General features: G+C 52.1%; 1 protein-coding gene across 5 annotated transcripts in view; it reads right to left on the minus strand.

Moving 5' to 3' along the window:
• Nucleotides 1–14236, minus strand: part of LOC116545590 (whirlin) — a 104768-nt gene that overhangs the window by 61155 nt on the left and 29377 nt on the right. For all 5 annotated transcript variants that reach the window (XM_032272129.1, XM_032272127.1, XM_032272130.1 and 2 more), the window contains exon 3: nucleotides 4288–4413. In XM_032272129.1, coding sequence (XP_032128020.1) covers nucleotides 4288–4413 — 126 coding nt within the window. The remainder of the gene's footprint in view (nucleotides 1–4287; nucleotides 4414–14236) is intronic.

Raw genomic sequence — 14236 nt, forward strand, 5'->3', positions numbered from 1 at the left:
TGGAATATCGCTCATTCAGGCTTCATCTGTTTCCCTGTCCCCCATTTTCCTTCTCCCCAATTTCTTCCACTCACTTAAAATTTTTACTCTGTGTAAAGAGAACTCTCTGTAACTTTTCAGGCCAGGAAAATGTGCAGATCTAGGAGAAGACCTCAGAGATCATCTAGCCCAAGTGTCAAGCAGGGAGACTGTGGCCCGGGGAGGGGAAGGGCAGGCCCACCTTCACACAGCTTGTCGTGGAGGTCCCAGGGCTCCTGTCCTTCTCTGCACAAGGCAACCCCAGGCTCTGTCAAGCCTGGGTTTAAATAACAGCTCTGACAACAGAAAGAATTTGATCTTGGGCAACTCAGCTTAAGTCTATAAGTCTTGGTTTCTTCAGCTGTAAACCGAGGGCTGGGAGGTGCTATATTATCTTGGTTAAGAACGTGGACTTGGAGTTTGCTGGCGTGTGTTAAAATCTCAGCTCTAGCACTTAGCTGGGTGGTCTTGGACAAGTCACTTAACATTGTTCCTGAATCTCTTATCTATAAATTGGCAAGAAGAACATTATTTCTTTAAACATATCATTGCAAAAATTATGTAATAATGAATGAGAATAGCACAGTTCCTGACAGAGAAATTGCTCAATAAAAAAGTAACGTGATAATAAAAGACACCACTCATCAGTAATCAGAGAGGAGGAGAGATGCTTAGTGCTCTCAGGCCAAGACCTAACATGCTGTGTCTCTGGAATGCTCCCGCTCTCCCTTTCTCTTAACGTGGATTTAATCAGGGGTATTCACTACCAACAAGGTATGTAAGCTGTTCATGCATTTATGTCACTAAGGACACTATGGCACCACACAATGTTCTCTCAAGGAAGGACCAGAGGAAAACTGTTCTGAGGCCTCAGAAGGAGTAATAACTGGACATGTCAAACACAGCTGGTCTGTTTTCCTCTTACAGACATTACTGACCTGCTTCACTCTTTGTGCTGGCTGCCAGGAAGCTCGGAGCCAAGTCTGTGCCCTGCCTGTACCGGGGTCTGAAGCCCCACACAGCAGGTGCTCTGGGAAATCACTCATCCGGGCTTCATCTCTTTTTCTCTGCACCATTTTCCTCCTCCCCAATCTCCTCCACTTATTCAAATCTTTCCTCTGTGTTTAGAAACTGCCTCTAACTTTTGTTTAAGTTTTTTTGGGGGGGAAATAAATGGCTTTTAAACTTCATACAGACTAAATGCAATGTAGTATGCTGGAATAGGCTGGGTCCTAGAACAGAAAAAATACATGAGCTGAGAAACTGTGAATAAAGCCTATAGTGTGTTTAACGATATTGTACTGATGTTAGTTTCTCGGTCTTGACAAATATACCACAGTTATACATGATGCCAACATTAGAGGAAGCTGGGTGAAGGATAAACAGGAATTCTCTGCAACTTTTCACCAAGTCTAAAATTATTCCGACATACATTTATTAAACAAAAATTGCATACAGAATATTATAAGATTATTTCCTCCTGGAGTCCCAACAAGGCTTCACTCCTACCCGCTAAAAGCAAAGCAAGTACCTAGATCCAACACATTTCAGAATCAACTAGACCCAACCGACACTGCGGAACACCTCCTACCCATCTGGCTGGCCTGGTTATGGGCACAGTTCTAGAATCAGACTCCTCATTCCTGGATGGGAATCCTGGCTTTCCCTCTCATTAGCTGTGCAACTCTCTGAGTCTCACCTACTGAGCCTGTAAAATGGTGCTCACCAAAGGGTGAATGCTCGAGGGGATGGATACCCCATTCTCCACGATGCGATTATTACACACTGCATGCCCAAATTCAAACATTTCATGTATCCCCCAAATGTATACACCTACTATGTACCCACAAAAATTAAAACTAATAAAAATGGTGCTCACAACAGAACCTACTTTCACGAGAGTAGCATGAGGTTAAACAAGTTAACGACGTAAAGCACCCGGAAGAGCACCTGGGAGAAAAGACACATGATCAGTGTAAAGTACCACGTCGATAATGACGATGATGATGATGTTTGTCTGAGTCCATTTGGACTGCTATAACGAAGTACCACAGACTGGGTGGCTTACAAGCAACAGGAATTCACATCTCACAGTTTTAGAGGTTGGAAGTCCACGATCAAGACATCAGCAGGTTCACTGGCTGGTGAGGACCCATCTGCTGGTTCATAGACTGTGCCTTCTTGCTGTGTTCTCACATGGTGGAAGGGGTGAGGCAGCCCCTGCAGCATTTTTTATAAGGGCACTAATCCCATTCAGGGGGCTCCACCCTCATGACCTAATCACCTCCCAAAGGCCCCACCTCCTAATACTATCACCTTGTGGGTAAGGATTTCAATGCATGAATTTTGGAGGAACACAATCAATGGTGATGTTTACTATACTAAATAATTCCCCCATGTGATCTTTGCAATAATCCTGAGAAACGAATGTTATCTGTTATTATTATGTAGGAAAGGGAAGCAAGGTGAAGCAAGTTAATGATGTAAAGCACTTGGAAGAGTAACTGGGAAAGGGGAGACATGACAGATGTTAGTGATTACGTCAGTGATGATGATGATGATGTCTGCCTTTGTCCCTTTGGGCTGCTATATCAAAGTACCAGAGACTAGGTGGCTTATAAACAACAGAAATGTATGTCCCACAGTTTTGGAAGTCAAAGATCAAGATGCCAGCAGGTTCAGTGTCTGGAGAGGACTTACTTAGTATTACTATACAGGAAAGGGAATACCAGACAGGTGGAGGGACTCTCCAAGGTCACACAGCTGTGACAGCAAAAGCAACAAAACTGGGACTTGAACCCAGTCTCCCCTACGGCAAACCCAGAGCTCTTCCCACGATGCCTGTTTCCTAAGAGAACATGACGGACGCATCGTCTCTGTACTCTAGCCTGTCTGCCATGATGTGGTTTGGTGGCCACATGTGACCTTTTCTTCTTGTCTGCATGAAGCATGAAATCTCGTGATATCGGGGCATGACAGGAAGGCCCTTTGTTACAAAGACAGCCTCATCATGTGCTGTGTTCCCCTGACTTTGCACACAGACTAGGCATCCATGCAGTGAGTCACTAACACTCAGACGCGTGGTCCTCTGGCCAGCTGCTCCCATCTTTCCCCTTTACCCATCCCTCTCTCTCACACTCCCCATGGCCTGGCTCAAATGCCACCTGTGCCATGGTCACCACTACCCATCGCTGCTGCTGTGGCATCCCCAGCATCAGAATTTAGCCCAAACGCACTGTGCTCTTTAATTTGGTGACTGGTGTCCTGGGTCCGGCATCCTCCTTTTGCCTCTCTGAGCGAGTTCCCGGGCTCCCCAGCAGGGTGCTAAGTGAGGGCTTTGAAATTCAGACTGCCTAACTTCAAATTCTGCTGTGCAACCCACCAGTTGTGTGGCCTTGGACAAGTCAGTTTAACCGCTCTATGCCTCAGTTTCCCCAACTGGAAAATGTGAGTAGTAATACCCTATCCCTCAGGGCAGCTCGAGGAGTCAATGAGATGATATGTGCAAAGTGGATCACAAATGCTGGGCACAGAGTTAGGCCTCTTAAAATGCGAGCTAACAGCCAGGTGCGGTGGCGCATGCCTGTAGTCCCCGCTACTCGGGAGGCTGAGGCTGGAGGATCGCTTGAGCCCAGGAGTTCTGGGCTGCAGTGCGCTATGTCGACTGGGTATCCGCACCAAGTTCAGCATCAATATAGTGACCTCCCAGAAGCAGGGGACCACCAGGTTGCCTAAGGAGGGGTGAACTGGCCCAGGTTGGAAACAGAGCAGGTCAAAACTCCTGTGCTGATCAGTAGTGGGATCGCAGCTGCACTCTAGCCTGGGCAACATAGCGAGATCTCATCTCTCAAAAAAATAATAATAATAAATAATAAAAATAAATAAAACGGGAGCCGATAATATCATTTCAACAACTGCTAGTGCTGCCCAGGGAACCCCAACCCTGCACATCAGTTTCTCTCCTCTTCCATGTCAACACATCCTAACAAACCCTGAAGCCAGGGCCATCATGGGCCGTCACAGGCCATCAGCAGTGTTTGCAAAACAGTAGCACGACAAGTTCAGGCTGGCCTGCTGCCCACGCCACGTAGGCGGCCAACCCGCTGTTGCTGTGAGCTGTGAATTTAAATGTACAGCAGCCAGGGAGGGCTCCCCAGCTGGGACCAGTCCTCAAGGTGGGGTGCTGATTGCTTTGCTGGAAGTCTGATTAAAATCAGCAGCAAAGAGCTCCACACACAGAGCCTGCCCTCCCTCACACCCTCCCCTCACCTTGAGCCCGCTGCCTTCTGCTTCAGAGCCTGGGTCCACGCCAGTGATGTAAATGCCAAGGCCGTACTCAGCTCCCCCACGGATCGTGAGGCCCAGTGACCGGCCGTCCCCCAGCACCAGGTTCACCTGTAAGAGGGAGAGGAGAACATCAGAGGGACTGGGGCAGCCATACCTTCAGGAGACAGCAGGCTGCAGAGCCTCCTCTTGTACCTTGAAGAGCACAGCTTATCTGGCTGGCAAGGAGGTCCAAGCCAAGTCCTGGAAGATACCCTAGAACATTCCACTTCCTGCCCCAGCTCCGCTCTGACTTGATGGGTGACCTTGAGGAAGCCCCTCACCCTCTCTGGGTCACAGCTGCAACTGCAGTGGGAAGAAGGTGCTGAGAGGGATGACCTCCAGCGTCCCCTCAGGGCTAACATCCGAGACTTCTCAGACACTCCACACCTTCCTCAAGTCACAGTGGCCACGTTCACTAAGGCTCCAGTCAGGGGGTGACTGTTCACACCCCGGGGTCTCAATTAGGTGACATCTTCCCTCCTTAGGATCAAGGTTCAGGCCAGAATCAGAGCAGCCACTACCCTGCCTCCCCAGGGGTTTCCCGTCACCTCAGGGGTTTCCCATCATCTCAGGGGCCTCCCGTCACCTCAGGGGTCTCCTGTCACCTCAGGAGTCTACCTCTCCTGATGTCTGCTGTTTCCCTGGGGGTCTTCTGCCTCCCTAGGGTCTTCTGCTCTGCCATCCGTCCTAAAGGACCATGACGGTCCCTAGCTCTACATACATAGGGTTTGCCCACTAAATGCAGCCCCAGAGCTGGGGCTCGGAGATGAGATAGACACAGTCCTGCTCACGAGGGGCCCACAGTCTAGTGGTACAGACAGTCAACTGACCTTCATGGGCAGCGTGATCAGCGTGTGACAAAGCACCTCGAGGGCCACAGGGTGCAGAGAAGGGGCAATGGTCCTGACTGGGGTGGGGGGTGCTTCCTGGAGACAGTGGCGTGTCTCTGATGAGATGGCAGGGTGAGCGAGAGTCAGACAGGGGGTGGGGAAGGGGAATGGAGCATTCCAGGGATATGAGATGGCTCATGTCAGTGCTCAGTTAGGAGAGCAAGCACCGCCCGGGAGGAGGTGAGTCGCTGTGGCCAGAGCAGGGAGTGCTGGGGGCCAGGGTGGGGCTCGGGAGGACAGGCAGTGGGGGCTGCAGATAGATTCCGGAAGGGGTCCTAATCCATGAGGGAGGCGGCAGGAATGTGCAGGTTAAGTGTACCTTGGGTGTAAATGGTGGATTCAAGGAAAAGCAAGCAGGGGACCAGAATAGCTGAAACCCAGCCCAAAGAGGACAGACACACGTGGCAACAAGACCCGGTGACATGCGAGGGGTCCAGAGAGAGCAGTGTGACTGCCCACAGGACAGGGACGGTGGGGATCTTCAGGCACCAGGAAACAGCTCATTGCAGTAGGGAAGGCCATCCAGCCAGATTTCTATTTCGGAAGTTAGTCATCCAAGAGTTAAGCATTCTGTGCCCTTTAAACATGTTGTCTCAGGGGAGAGGTGGTGAAGAATACAGACTCAAGTCCCAACGTTCCAGGGGTGGGCACAGCTGTGTGACCTTAAGCAAGTTACTTAACCTCTCTGTGCCTCAGCCTCCTCCCCTAAAAATGAGGATGACAATAATATCTGCCTGTCTTATAAGGTTACCAGGAAGAGGATTAAAAGACAAGTCAGAGCTTGTGGCCGGTCTCTGGACCCTAGTAGATGCTCAATAAATATCAGCTACTGTTGGTTCGGTTGTACACATAAGTCCTGCTAGGAAACCGGACAATGTCACACAGTCGCAGCTGACTCGTGACCAAGTCAGACCTGGGTTCTGCCCACCTTGGGAACCCAGAACCCTTTAATGCACTGCTTCTCTCTGATGACCACCGCTTGGAAACAAAAGCAGTGGCTCTGCTCCTGTTGGCTGCCGACCGACGTCAGGAAAGAGCCCAACAGACAGTGACTCTCCAGGGTTTGGTTCCAGGACGGCAGACTCCGCAGTATGGCAGGGTGGTCTAGCTCGTGGGGTAATGCCCGGGATAATCCCAGGTCTGTGGGACCAGCTCTAGTTTGCTCCTCAGACAGAATGGCCGCGTTAATAAGGCGGGCCCTGGTGAGGCCCATGGAGCTCGGCAGGGAGCAAGCAGGAGACCCACAGGCGGCCGCTGGTTCGACAGATGTTCTAGAAACAGCAGGCTCTGCGGACACTGGAGGTCAGACTTGGGAACAGTGACCTAGCGCCCATGATCTGACTCGTCCTGCCCCAGTGCAGTGCCAGCTCCAAGGCCTGAGCAGATCTGAGGGGACTTGGGTTCAAGGCCCACCCTGGTCCCTTGTCACAGGCAGCTCTGTGTATTTGGGAGGCGACACAGAATGGTGGTTAATACATGTTCGGGCTCCAGAGCCAGACTGCCAACTTGCTAGGTGTGTGACCCCGGCCAAGCTGCTTCACCTCTTCTCTGTGCCTCAGTTTCCTCATCTAGAAAACGGAGAAACCAGTCATGCCCACTTCTCCTGGCTGCTGTGAGGGATGAGTGGGTCCATTTATGTAGATTGTGTCGAGTCGTGGCTGGCACAGGAAGGCACTAGGAAACAGTGTCTGTGGCTATCCTCACAGTGGCATCTTGGCCAAGCCAACAGGTGCGACGTGGAAAACGTGCCACAGCCTTCCTCATGGGGGACGATGACGGTGGGTTGCTGCACAGGCCGGGATGACCACGTGGACATGAGCCAGGCTGGACTTCCATCCAAACACCTCCGAGCCGGGAGTCTGTGCTAGGCCTTGTGCTGGGTCCCTCCAGAGGCTCAGGAGTCACCAGGTGGTAAGAGAATGCTGATAGGAAAGATCAAGGCCACCCAGGAAGGGACAGTGCACCCCTCCAGGACCAAGGCGCTTTTCCCCAGGGCAGCGAGTCCCTCCTCAAGAACTGTCCTAGGCCAAGGGAGCACCTCACCAGGATCATACCTCTCCCCGGAAGCAGCTCTGTGGCTAGCGGCTGATGGGGCTGGGTAAAAGCCGGCCCCTGCCTCAATTCTGGACACCTCTGCAGGGCCATCCCAGCTCCAGAGCTCCCTGTGGGACCTGCCGAGACCCATGTTGAGAGGGCACCACAGCCCCGTCCTGTGTCCCTCACTCCTTTGCCAGCACTGACCCCAGGGCACTGTTGCCACAAATCACCACAGTCAGAGCCTAAGAGCAACACAGATTTCTTATCTGACCACTTGGGAGGCTGAAGTATAAAGTGTGCCAACAGGACCCCACTCCTCTTAGAGGCTCTGGAGGAGAACCGGCTTCCTTGCCTCTTCCAGCTTCTAGAGGCCACCTGCATTCCTCGGTTCACGGCCCCATCCTCCACCTTCAAGGCTGGCAGCACGGCACCTTCTAATCAGTCGCTCTCTGCTTTTATCATCACATCTCTCTTTCTCTGACCTCCTGACTCTGTCTTACAAGGACGCTTGTGATGACACTGGGCCCACCTGGACAATCCCCCATGTCAAGACCGTCACTCACTCACATCTGTAACACCCCTTTTGCTATATAAGGTTCCACTCACAGGTTCCAGGGAGGAGGAGGTGGACATCTTCAAACTTGAGGATACTCCTACAAACCTTTTTCAGGCAAATCTTGGTCTCAGAGTCTATTCCCAGGAGCCCAGCCAAAGGCAGAGTTCCCCAGAAATATGACCACTGAGCCTTGAAGGCTGGGCGGTGTGGGGGGGCACCCAGGGCCAGAGGAGGGAATGTGCCGCCCCAGGACCGACACGTGCTAAGCCCACACATAGGACAGCACGCAGCCCTCTGGAGTCACCACTTGGGTCCTATATGGCCAGAGTGTGCCAGGAGAGCAGGGAAAATGACTGAATTCACCTGGCTGGTGAGGGTGCCATGAGCCAGGCTAAGAGGCTGGGCTGTGAGCGGGCAGGGCAGTGACAGACTCCATTGTGGACTGCGGGGAGACTCCTGGGGACAGGGAGCAGGAGAGGGGATCTGGAGCTCCCCCATGAGAGGAGGTGTGTCTTACGATGTGGTGATGTGGGAGAAAGGTGAGGTTCAGACCAGGGACAGAGCAGAGAGGCTGGCTGAGGACACAGTAGGCAGCTCCTGCCCTGACCCCCACTCCTGCCACGCCCAGAAGGGCCCCCTCCTCCATGCTGTACCTTAAGGGCTTGGCACAAGCCAGGCCTGGCCTGAGGTCTACGCACCCAGGATCCCAGCTCCTTGGGTGACCTGCAGTCAGTCCTCCACCCCACTCCACCCCGCCACCCCAACCTAGGTCCCTTGCAGCTCCAGGACATGAAGATCTCGGTAGGGAGAGAGCCGAGAGGAGCTTGGGTGTCTTTGCAGCCAAGCCCAGGAACACACAGATGGCAGCCCATGTCTGCAGCAGCCTCCTCTGAATACCAAGGATGAAAACAAACCTCCCCACCTCCCCGCCACCTCCCCATAAATTCTTTACATCAGAATAAAATGAGTCCTTATCACAGAACTGTAATGACAGTTCTATCACGCACAGGGTAATCTGCCTCAATCACTTGCTGAAAATTCAACCAGCATTTGGCACGAAACGGAATTCATCTGTGGGAAAGCAAACGACACTGTGAGACGCAGCCTGGCCCAGTGAAACCAACAACACTACTGCTAATAATATTAATAGAATAATAACTCATGAAATTGATCACTAAATGTACTGAGTGCTTCCTATGTCCCAGGCGCCGTGCTAAGCACTTTACACAAATTACCTCATTGAATCCTCACTCCTCCTCTATGGTTTTGTTGTTATTCCCACTTTCCAGAGGAGGAAACTGAGGCTCGACTCTCACTGGGGGGTGAAATGATGGGTCTGAGATTCACACAGCCAGCAGCGTGGCCTGCCTGCAGTGCCTGGGCATGTAACCAAGGCACCACACTGCTTCTCACGGGCCTGAGTTTAAGTCCTGATTCTGCCCCTACTTTTGGGCACCCTTAGGATAAGCCTGTTGCTTCTCAGATCTTCAGTTGCCCAATCTATAAAATGAGAATTGTACCATCTGCCTGGGGCCAGCACTGCCCATGGCCAAGTTAGTAGCCATCTCCCTTCCTGCCTTGACATGGAGCCTCAACTATGTCCAGAGGCAACCGGAGCAGCTCCAGGCGATGACACCAGTCTAGGTCATCCGTTCCCCTCTACCAGGGACTGGAATACATGCAGGTAGTTCTAGGCCAGTTTTAGCCAAGAGGGGTGGTGGGGGATGTCTGCTAGGGGATTTTGGGTAAGGTCCCCCACTCTGAAAAGACAGAAATACAGGAAGAGAAGGGCCTCCTGTTCCCTCCACCCACTCTGCTTTGGGCACAGCTGTGAAAGGCTGTGATGGCAGGAGCAGTGGCTGCCATCTTGCAGCTGTGAAGCAACACGCCCAAGGCAAGAGCTAACAACAGGAGCAAGGAGAGACTCACTCCCTGGCAAACCACAGCTGGGGCTGCCCAGCCCTACGCTTCCGAAGAGAGCAGTGAACACGTGAATGTGTGTGCTCCTGCAATACAGGCCTTCTGTGATCCCCAGCCAAAAGCACCCCTAACTCATAGCACCGTACAGGGCTGTTGTAAAGATGAGGATGCCAGGGCTCCCCACTTCCACCCTTGCTCTTGCCATCTACCCTCCATCCAGCAGCTGGGCAGTCTGGCTGGACCCTCATCTGCACCAGATCCCTCCTCTGCTCAAAGCTCTGCCATGGCACCATCTCACTCAGAGTCTGGCTGCCTGTGCCTGCTGCCTCACTCCTCTGTAATCCCATAGGTCTTGCCGCTGTTCCTCCGGAGGCCCTGCTCTCCTGCCTGAGGCCTCCAGCCGCCTGGGGCACTCTGCCCAGATGGGCCGGATCCATGTACAATCACTTCCTCATTAGCTCCAGATCCTTTCTTTTTTTTTTTTTTTTTTTTTTTAAAGATGGAGTCTTGCTGTATCACCCAGGCTGGGGTGCAGTGGCACACTCTCGGCTTACTGCAACCTCTGCCTCCCAGGTTCAAGCGATTCTTCTGCCTCAGCCTCCCAAGTAGCTGGGATTATAGGCGTGTGCCACCGAGCCCAGCTAATTTTTGTACTTTTAGTAGAGACAGCATATCATCATGTTAGCCAGGCTGGTCACAAACTCCTGACCTCATGATCCACCCGCCTCGACCTCCCAGAGTGCTGAGATTACAAGTGTGGGCCACCGCGCCTGGCCCAAACCCTTTCTTTTGTCACCTTCTTAGTGAGGCCTTCCCTGCCCCTTCTCTAACACTGCCCCATGCATACACCACCCTCTCATGCCCCCATGCCTTTTCCTTGCTTAGTTCCCCCATTTTACAATAAACTCTATACTGTTTCTTCTCATGCCCCTCATGGTCCCCCCACAACACACTGGAGTGTCAGCCCTTGACAGTGGCCAAGGTGTGGTCTGTTCTTTGTCTGTTCACTGATGTATCCCCGGTATGCAGAGCACTCTTAGCGTACACAGCACTGCTGTAGCGCCAGTACACAGAGCACTCAAACGTACACGCTTTGGGGGAAAGAGACTATACCTAGACAGCATTCAGTGACTGATGGCTGTTGCTGGAATTCATCGCTATATCCAGGCGCTGTGCTCTGTGCTTATGAGCCTTGATTATTAATCCATGAAACAGCCTCCCATGGCTGGTGTGACCATCCTCCAATCAAGGATGGGAAAGCTTAAGTGACTCATTCAAGGTTAAGTGGCTTGCCCAAGGTCACACAGTCAGGAAGTTTCAGAAACAGGCTTCACACCCAGTGCTGCTGAGCCCAAAGCCCCCTCTCCTTGGGTTCCAGGCTTGAAGCAGCCTGAGCTGAAGGGCAGGTTCCATTTTGTTTCTGTGGCTGCTGGAGACACATGGGCTTGGCGGAGTGGCTGCGTCTGCTGCAGCAGGTTCTCACTGCTCATTGCAGAGTCAAGGGCTGTGGGACAGGGACACTGCAGAGGAACAAGACTTAGGAGGTTCTCAATACAGTTCATGGGCAAATGACCGGGCAGGGGTGAGAGGGGCATCTGAGTTCTACAAATAGCTATTCCTGCCCCCCATCACTCCCAGAGCAGATTCCAGATGCTGACCAAGATGACTGGTGCTGTGGCAGGCGGCCTCTGTGGTCTCTCCACCCGGAGGGAGCCAAGCCACCACTGCAGCTGTGCACGGGCCGGACCCAAAGGGCCAGAGCCAGGGGACACTGAAGGGCCCAGGCGTTAAGCCTGAGAATGTGAGCATGACCTGTCCCAGCCGCTCTCTAGCTGTATGACCTGGATGATTCATGCAGGCTCTCCAGGCCTCCATTTTCTTATCTGGAAAATGGGAGTAATGATACTATCTGTAGGTATTTTATAGGACTGGCTTGTCAGTCAAATGACTCTACAAAACCAGTTTTCGGTGAAATCTGAAAACTGCAGTGCAGAGATAAAGCCCTGGGAAGCTGTGGTTCCATCACTCTGATGCTGTGTCATCACCAGGTTAACAACCCCATCTCCAAAAAATATGCGTGACAGAAGTGTAAGTGTGGTGAGTGGAAGCAGCAGAGGCAGGAGAAGCAAGCCTTCTTCTGAACGCCCATCTGTGACTTTCTGTTGCATGCTCTGCAATGGCCCCAGGCTGAGCACCCACACTTTCACAGTCAGAACCCAAGAACAGGTGATCGGTCCTGCAGCTCAGACCACATTCCCAAGCTTGTGGGAGGCACGGAGGAGAAGGGAGGGCGCCGGCCTCAGAGCAGGGTCTGGAAACATGCTTGTTCCCTCCACCCCAAAGACCCCAAAGCAACACCCTCACTCTCCCATCCTGATGCAGCCTCCTCCCCTAGGTCTTCCTTCCTTCTCTCCTGCCATCCCAGTTCTGTAAGCGGATTCAAACCATCCTCCATTTCAAAGAAATGAGTTCACTCCACTTCAACTCAAGAACAATCTCATCCTGAATATGCGCACGGGAGGGAGTGCTGGCACCTTCCCCCGAGGTTCATTTTCCCCCTTGGAAGCTCACCTTGATTAAAACAAGAAACATCACCACCGGCTCCAGAAGTTCTTTGTGTTTATACTTAGACACTCTCACCCCTCTTGAAAATGAGCTTTGCACACCTTCTTTTTCATGGTCTTGCTAAAGGTCTTTGCAAACCTGGAATTGATTTTGCCCTTCTTCCCTCACCATTTAAGAGAATGCCCAGCGAGTCTCTGTTGTCTACAGAAATAAACTGTCCCCCACCCACACATTCCCAGCCCAGCATCTCAGCCTGCAGGAGCCAACTCCATATTCTACTTCTCCAACCTTGTTCCACAGCCAAAGGAATCGCTTCGGACCCGTTTTGTGCTCTCTAACCTCTGGACATTGTCATGCTATTCCCTCTGTCTGGATCATCCTTCCCTTCTACTGCCACATGTCCAAACCTAAAATGCTGCCTCTTCCAGGAAGCCTTACCCAATTTCTCTGGTGGGCAGGATCTCCCTCCTCTACATACCACAGCACTCTCACTGTCCCTTTCAGAGGACATGTATCACATTTATACCTCATGGAATGTGCCAGAACAAGTCCTGCGCCACAAACCTGCTTCCTCACACTGGGGAGGAGAAACAGGGGAATGGTTAGGATCAACAGCTTAAAAAGAGGCAGAATTGACCTTGCCCCTGAACACCACCAAGTCCCTGCTGGGACCCTCAGCACTGTCATCACGTTGCTAAGGCATCACATAAAGGCCCAAAGCGAAGACACATCAGGAAAAAACTCACACTACCTCATACCCACGAGGACAGCTACCATCAAAACAACAGAATAACAAGTGCTGGCCAGGATGCGGAGGAAGTGGAACGCTGTGCACCCCTGGTGGGAACGGAACGTGGAGCAGACACCAGGGAAGACATCATGTGGGGTCCTCGAAAAATTAAAAATACAACCGCCATATGGTCCAGCAATTCCACTTGGGCGTATATATCCAAAAAAACTAAAAGCAAGAGGTAGAACCAAGGTTTGAACTCAGGCCGCCTGGGACCCAAGGTCTTACCATCCCTGCCACGCTGACGCTATCCCACTTAACCCCCCACGACAAATCCATTCCAGTTTATGAGAGCTGTAGAGGCCGCGGGTTAGTACGACACGGGAAGCTGTACCCTGAGCGCTCTGCACCTGCCCCATTCACGTCTGAGGATTTGACAGTGATTTCAGAGTAGCCGGGTCTGACTCCCCGAGCACCACATTTGTTCTTCCCTCTGTTCTTTGTCTCCAGCATCACAGGACAGTTCTCATACAATGGCACAGAGGAGGACGCTCCTGAAAAGAGCTATAAAGCATAACCAGCTTCAGTGGATGGCATAAGGATTTTCAGGGGTAACCTGGCTACATGTGTGATTTTTATGTCACTATTGCCCTGAGAATCCACATCCTGAGAGAGGCACCTCCTCTGTGGAGGTTATGTTTACAGGTCCAAGAGTCTGGTCATGGCTTTTTAGACCATCAGAAGATGGGACCAGGCTGCTGGAGAGAAGAGAATCAGAGCCCACCAGGCCCCTTACTCCAGATCCAGCAGCCAGGGATCCAGAGACATCAGCCCATGCCTCTTCCCAATAGGAAATGGGCTTTCCACACTGCACCAGGAAGAGGAGGAGCAAAGAGGAGGGTGGGTGCGCCAGTCTGGGGCTGCAGAATCTGGGAAGGCCTCTCTGGCATGGTTCAGGGTGTCTCCTGCCTCCTGTGGTCTCTGAGACCTCCCTGGAGTACGATTCATGCAGCCTCCACCTCTGCATTTTTTTTTTTTTTTTTAATTTTTGAGGCAGAAGCTTACTCTGTCGCTCAGGCTAGAGTGAAGTGGGGCAATCACAGCTCACTGCAGCCTGGACCTCCTGGGCTCAGGTGTTCCTCCCAGCTCAGCCTCCTAAGTAGCTGGGACCACAGACGCATGCCATCACATCTG

Source organism: Sapajus apella, unplaced genomic scaffold, assembly GCF_009761245.1.
Source record: "Sapajus apella isolate SASKATOON/1434 unplaced genomic scaffold, GSC_monkey_1.0 scaffold295, whole genome shotgun sequence".
Lineage (NCBI taxonomy): Eukaryota > Metazoa > Chordata > Mammalia > Primates > Cebidae > Sapajus > Sapajus apella.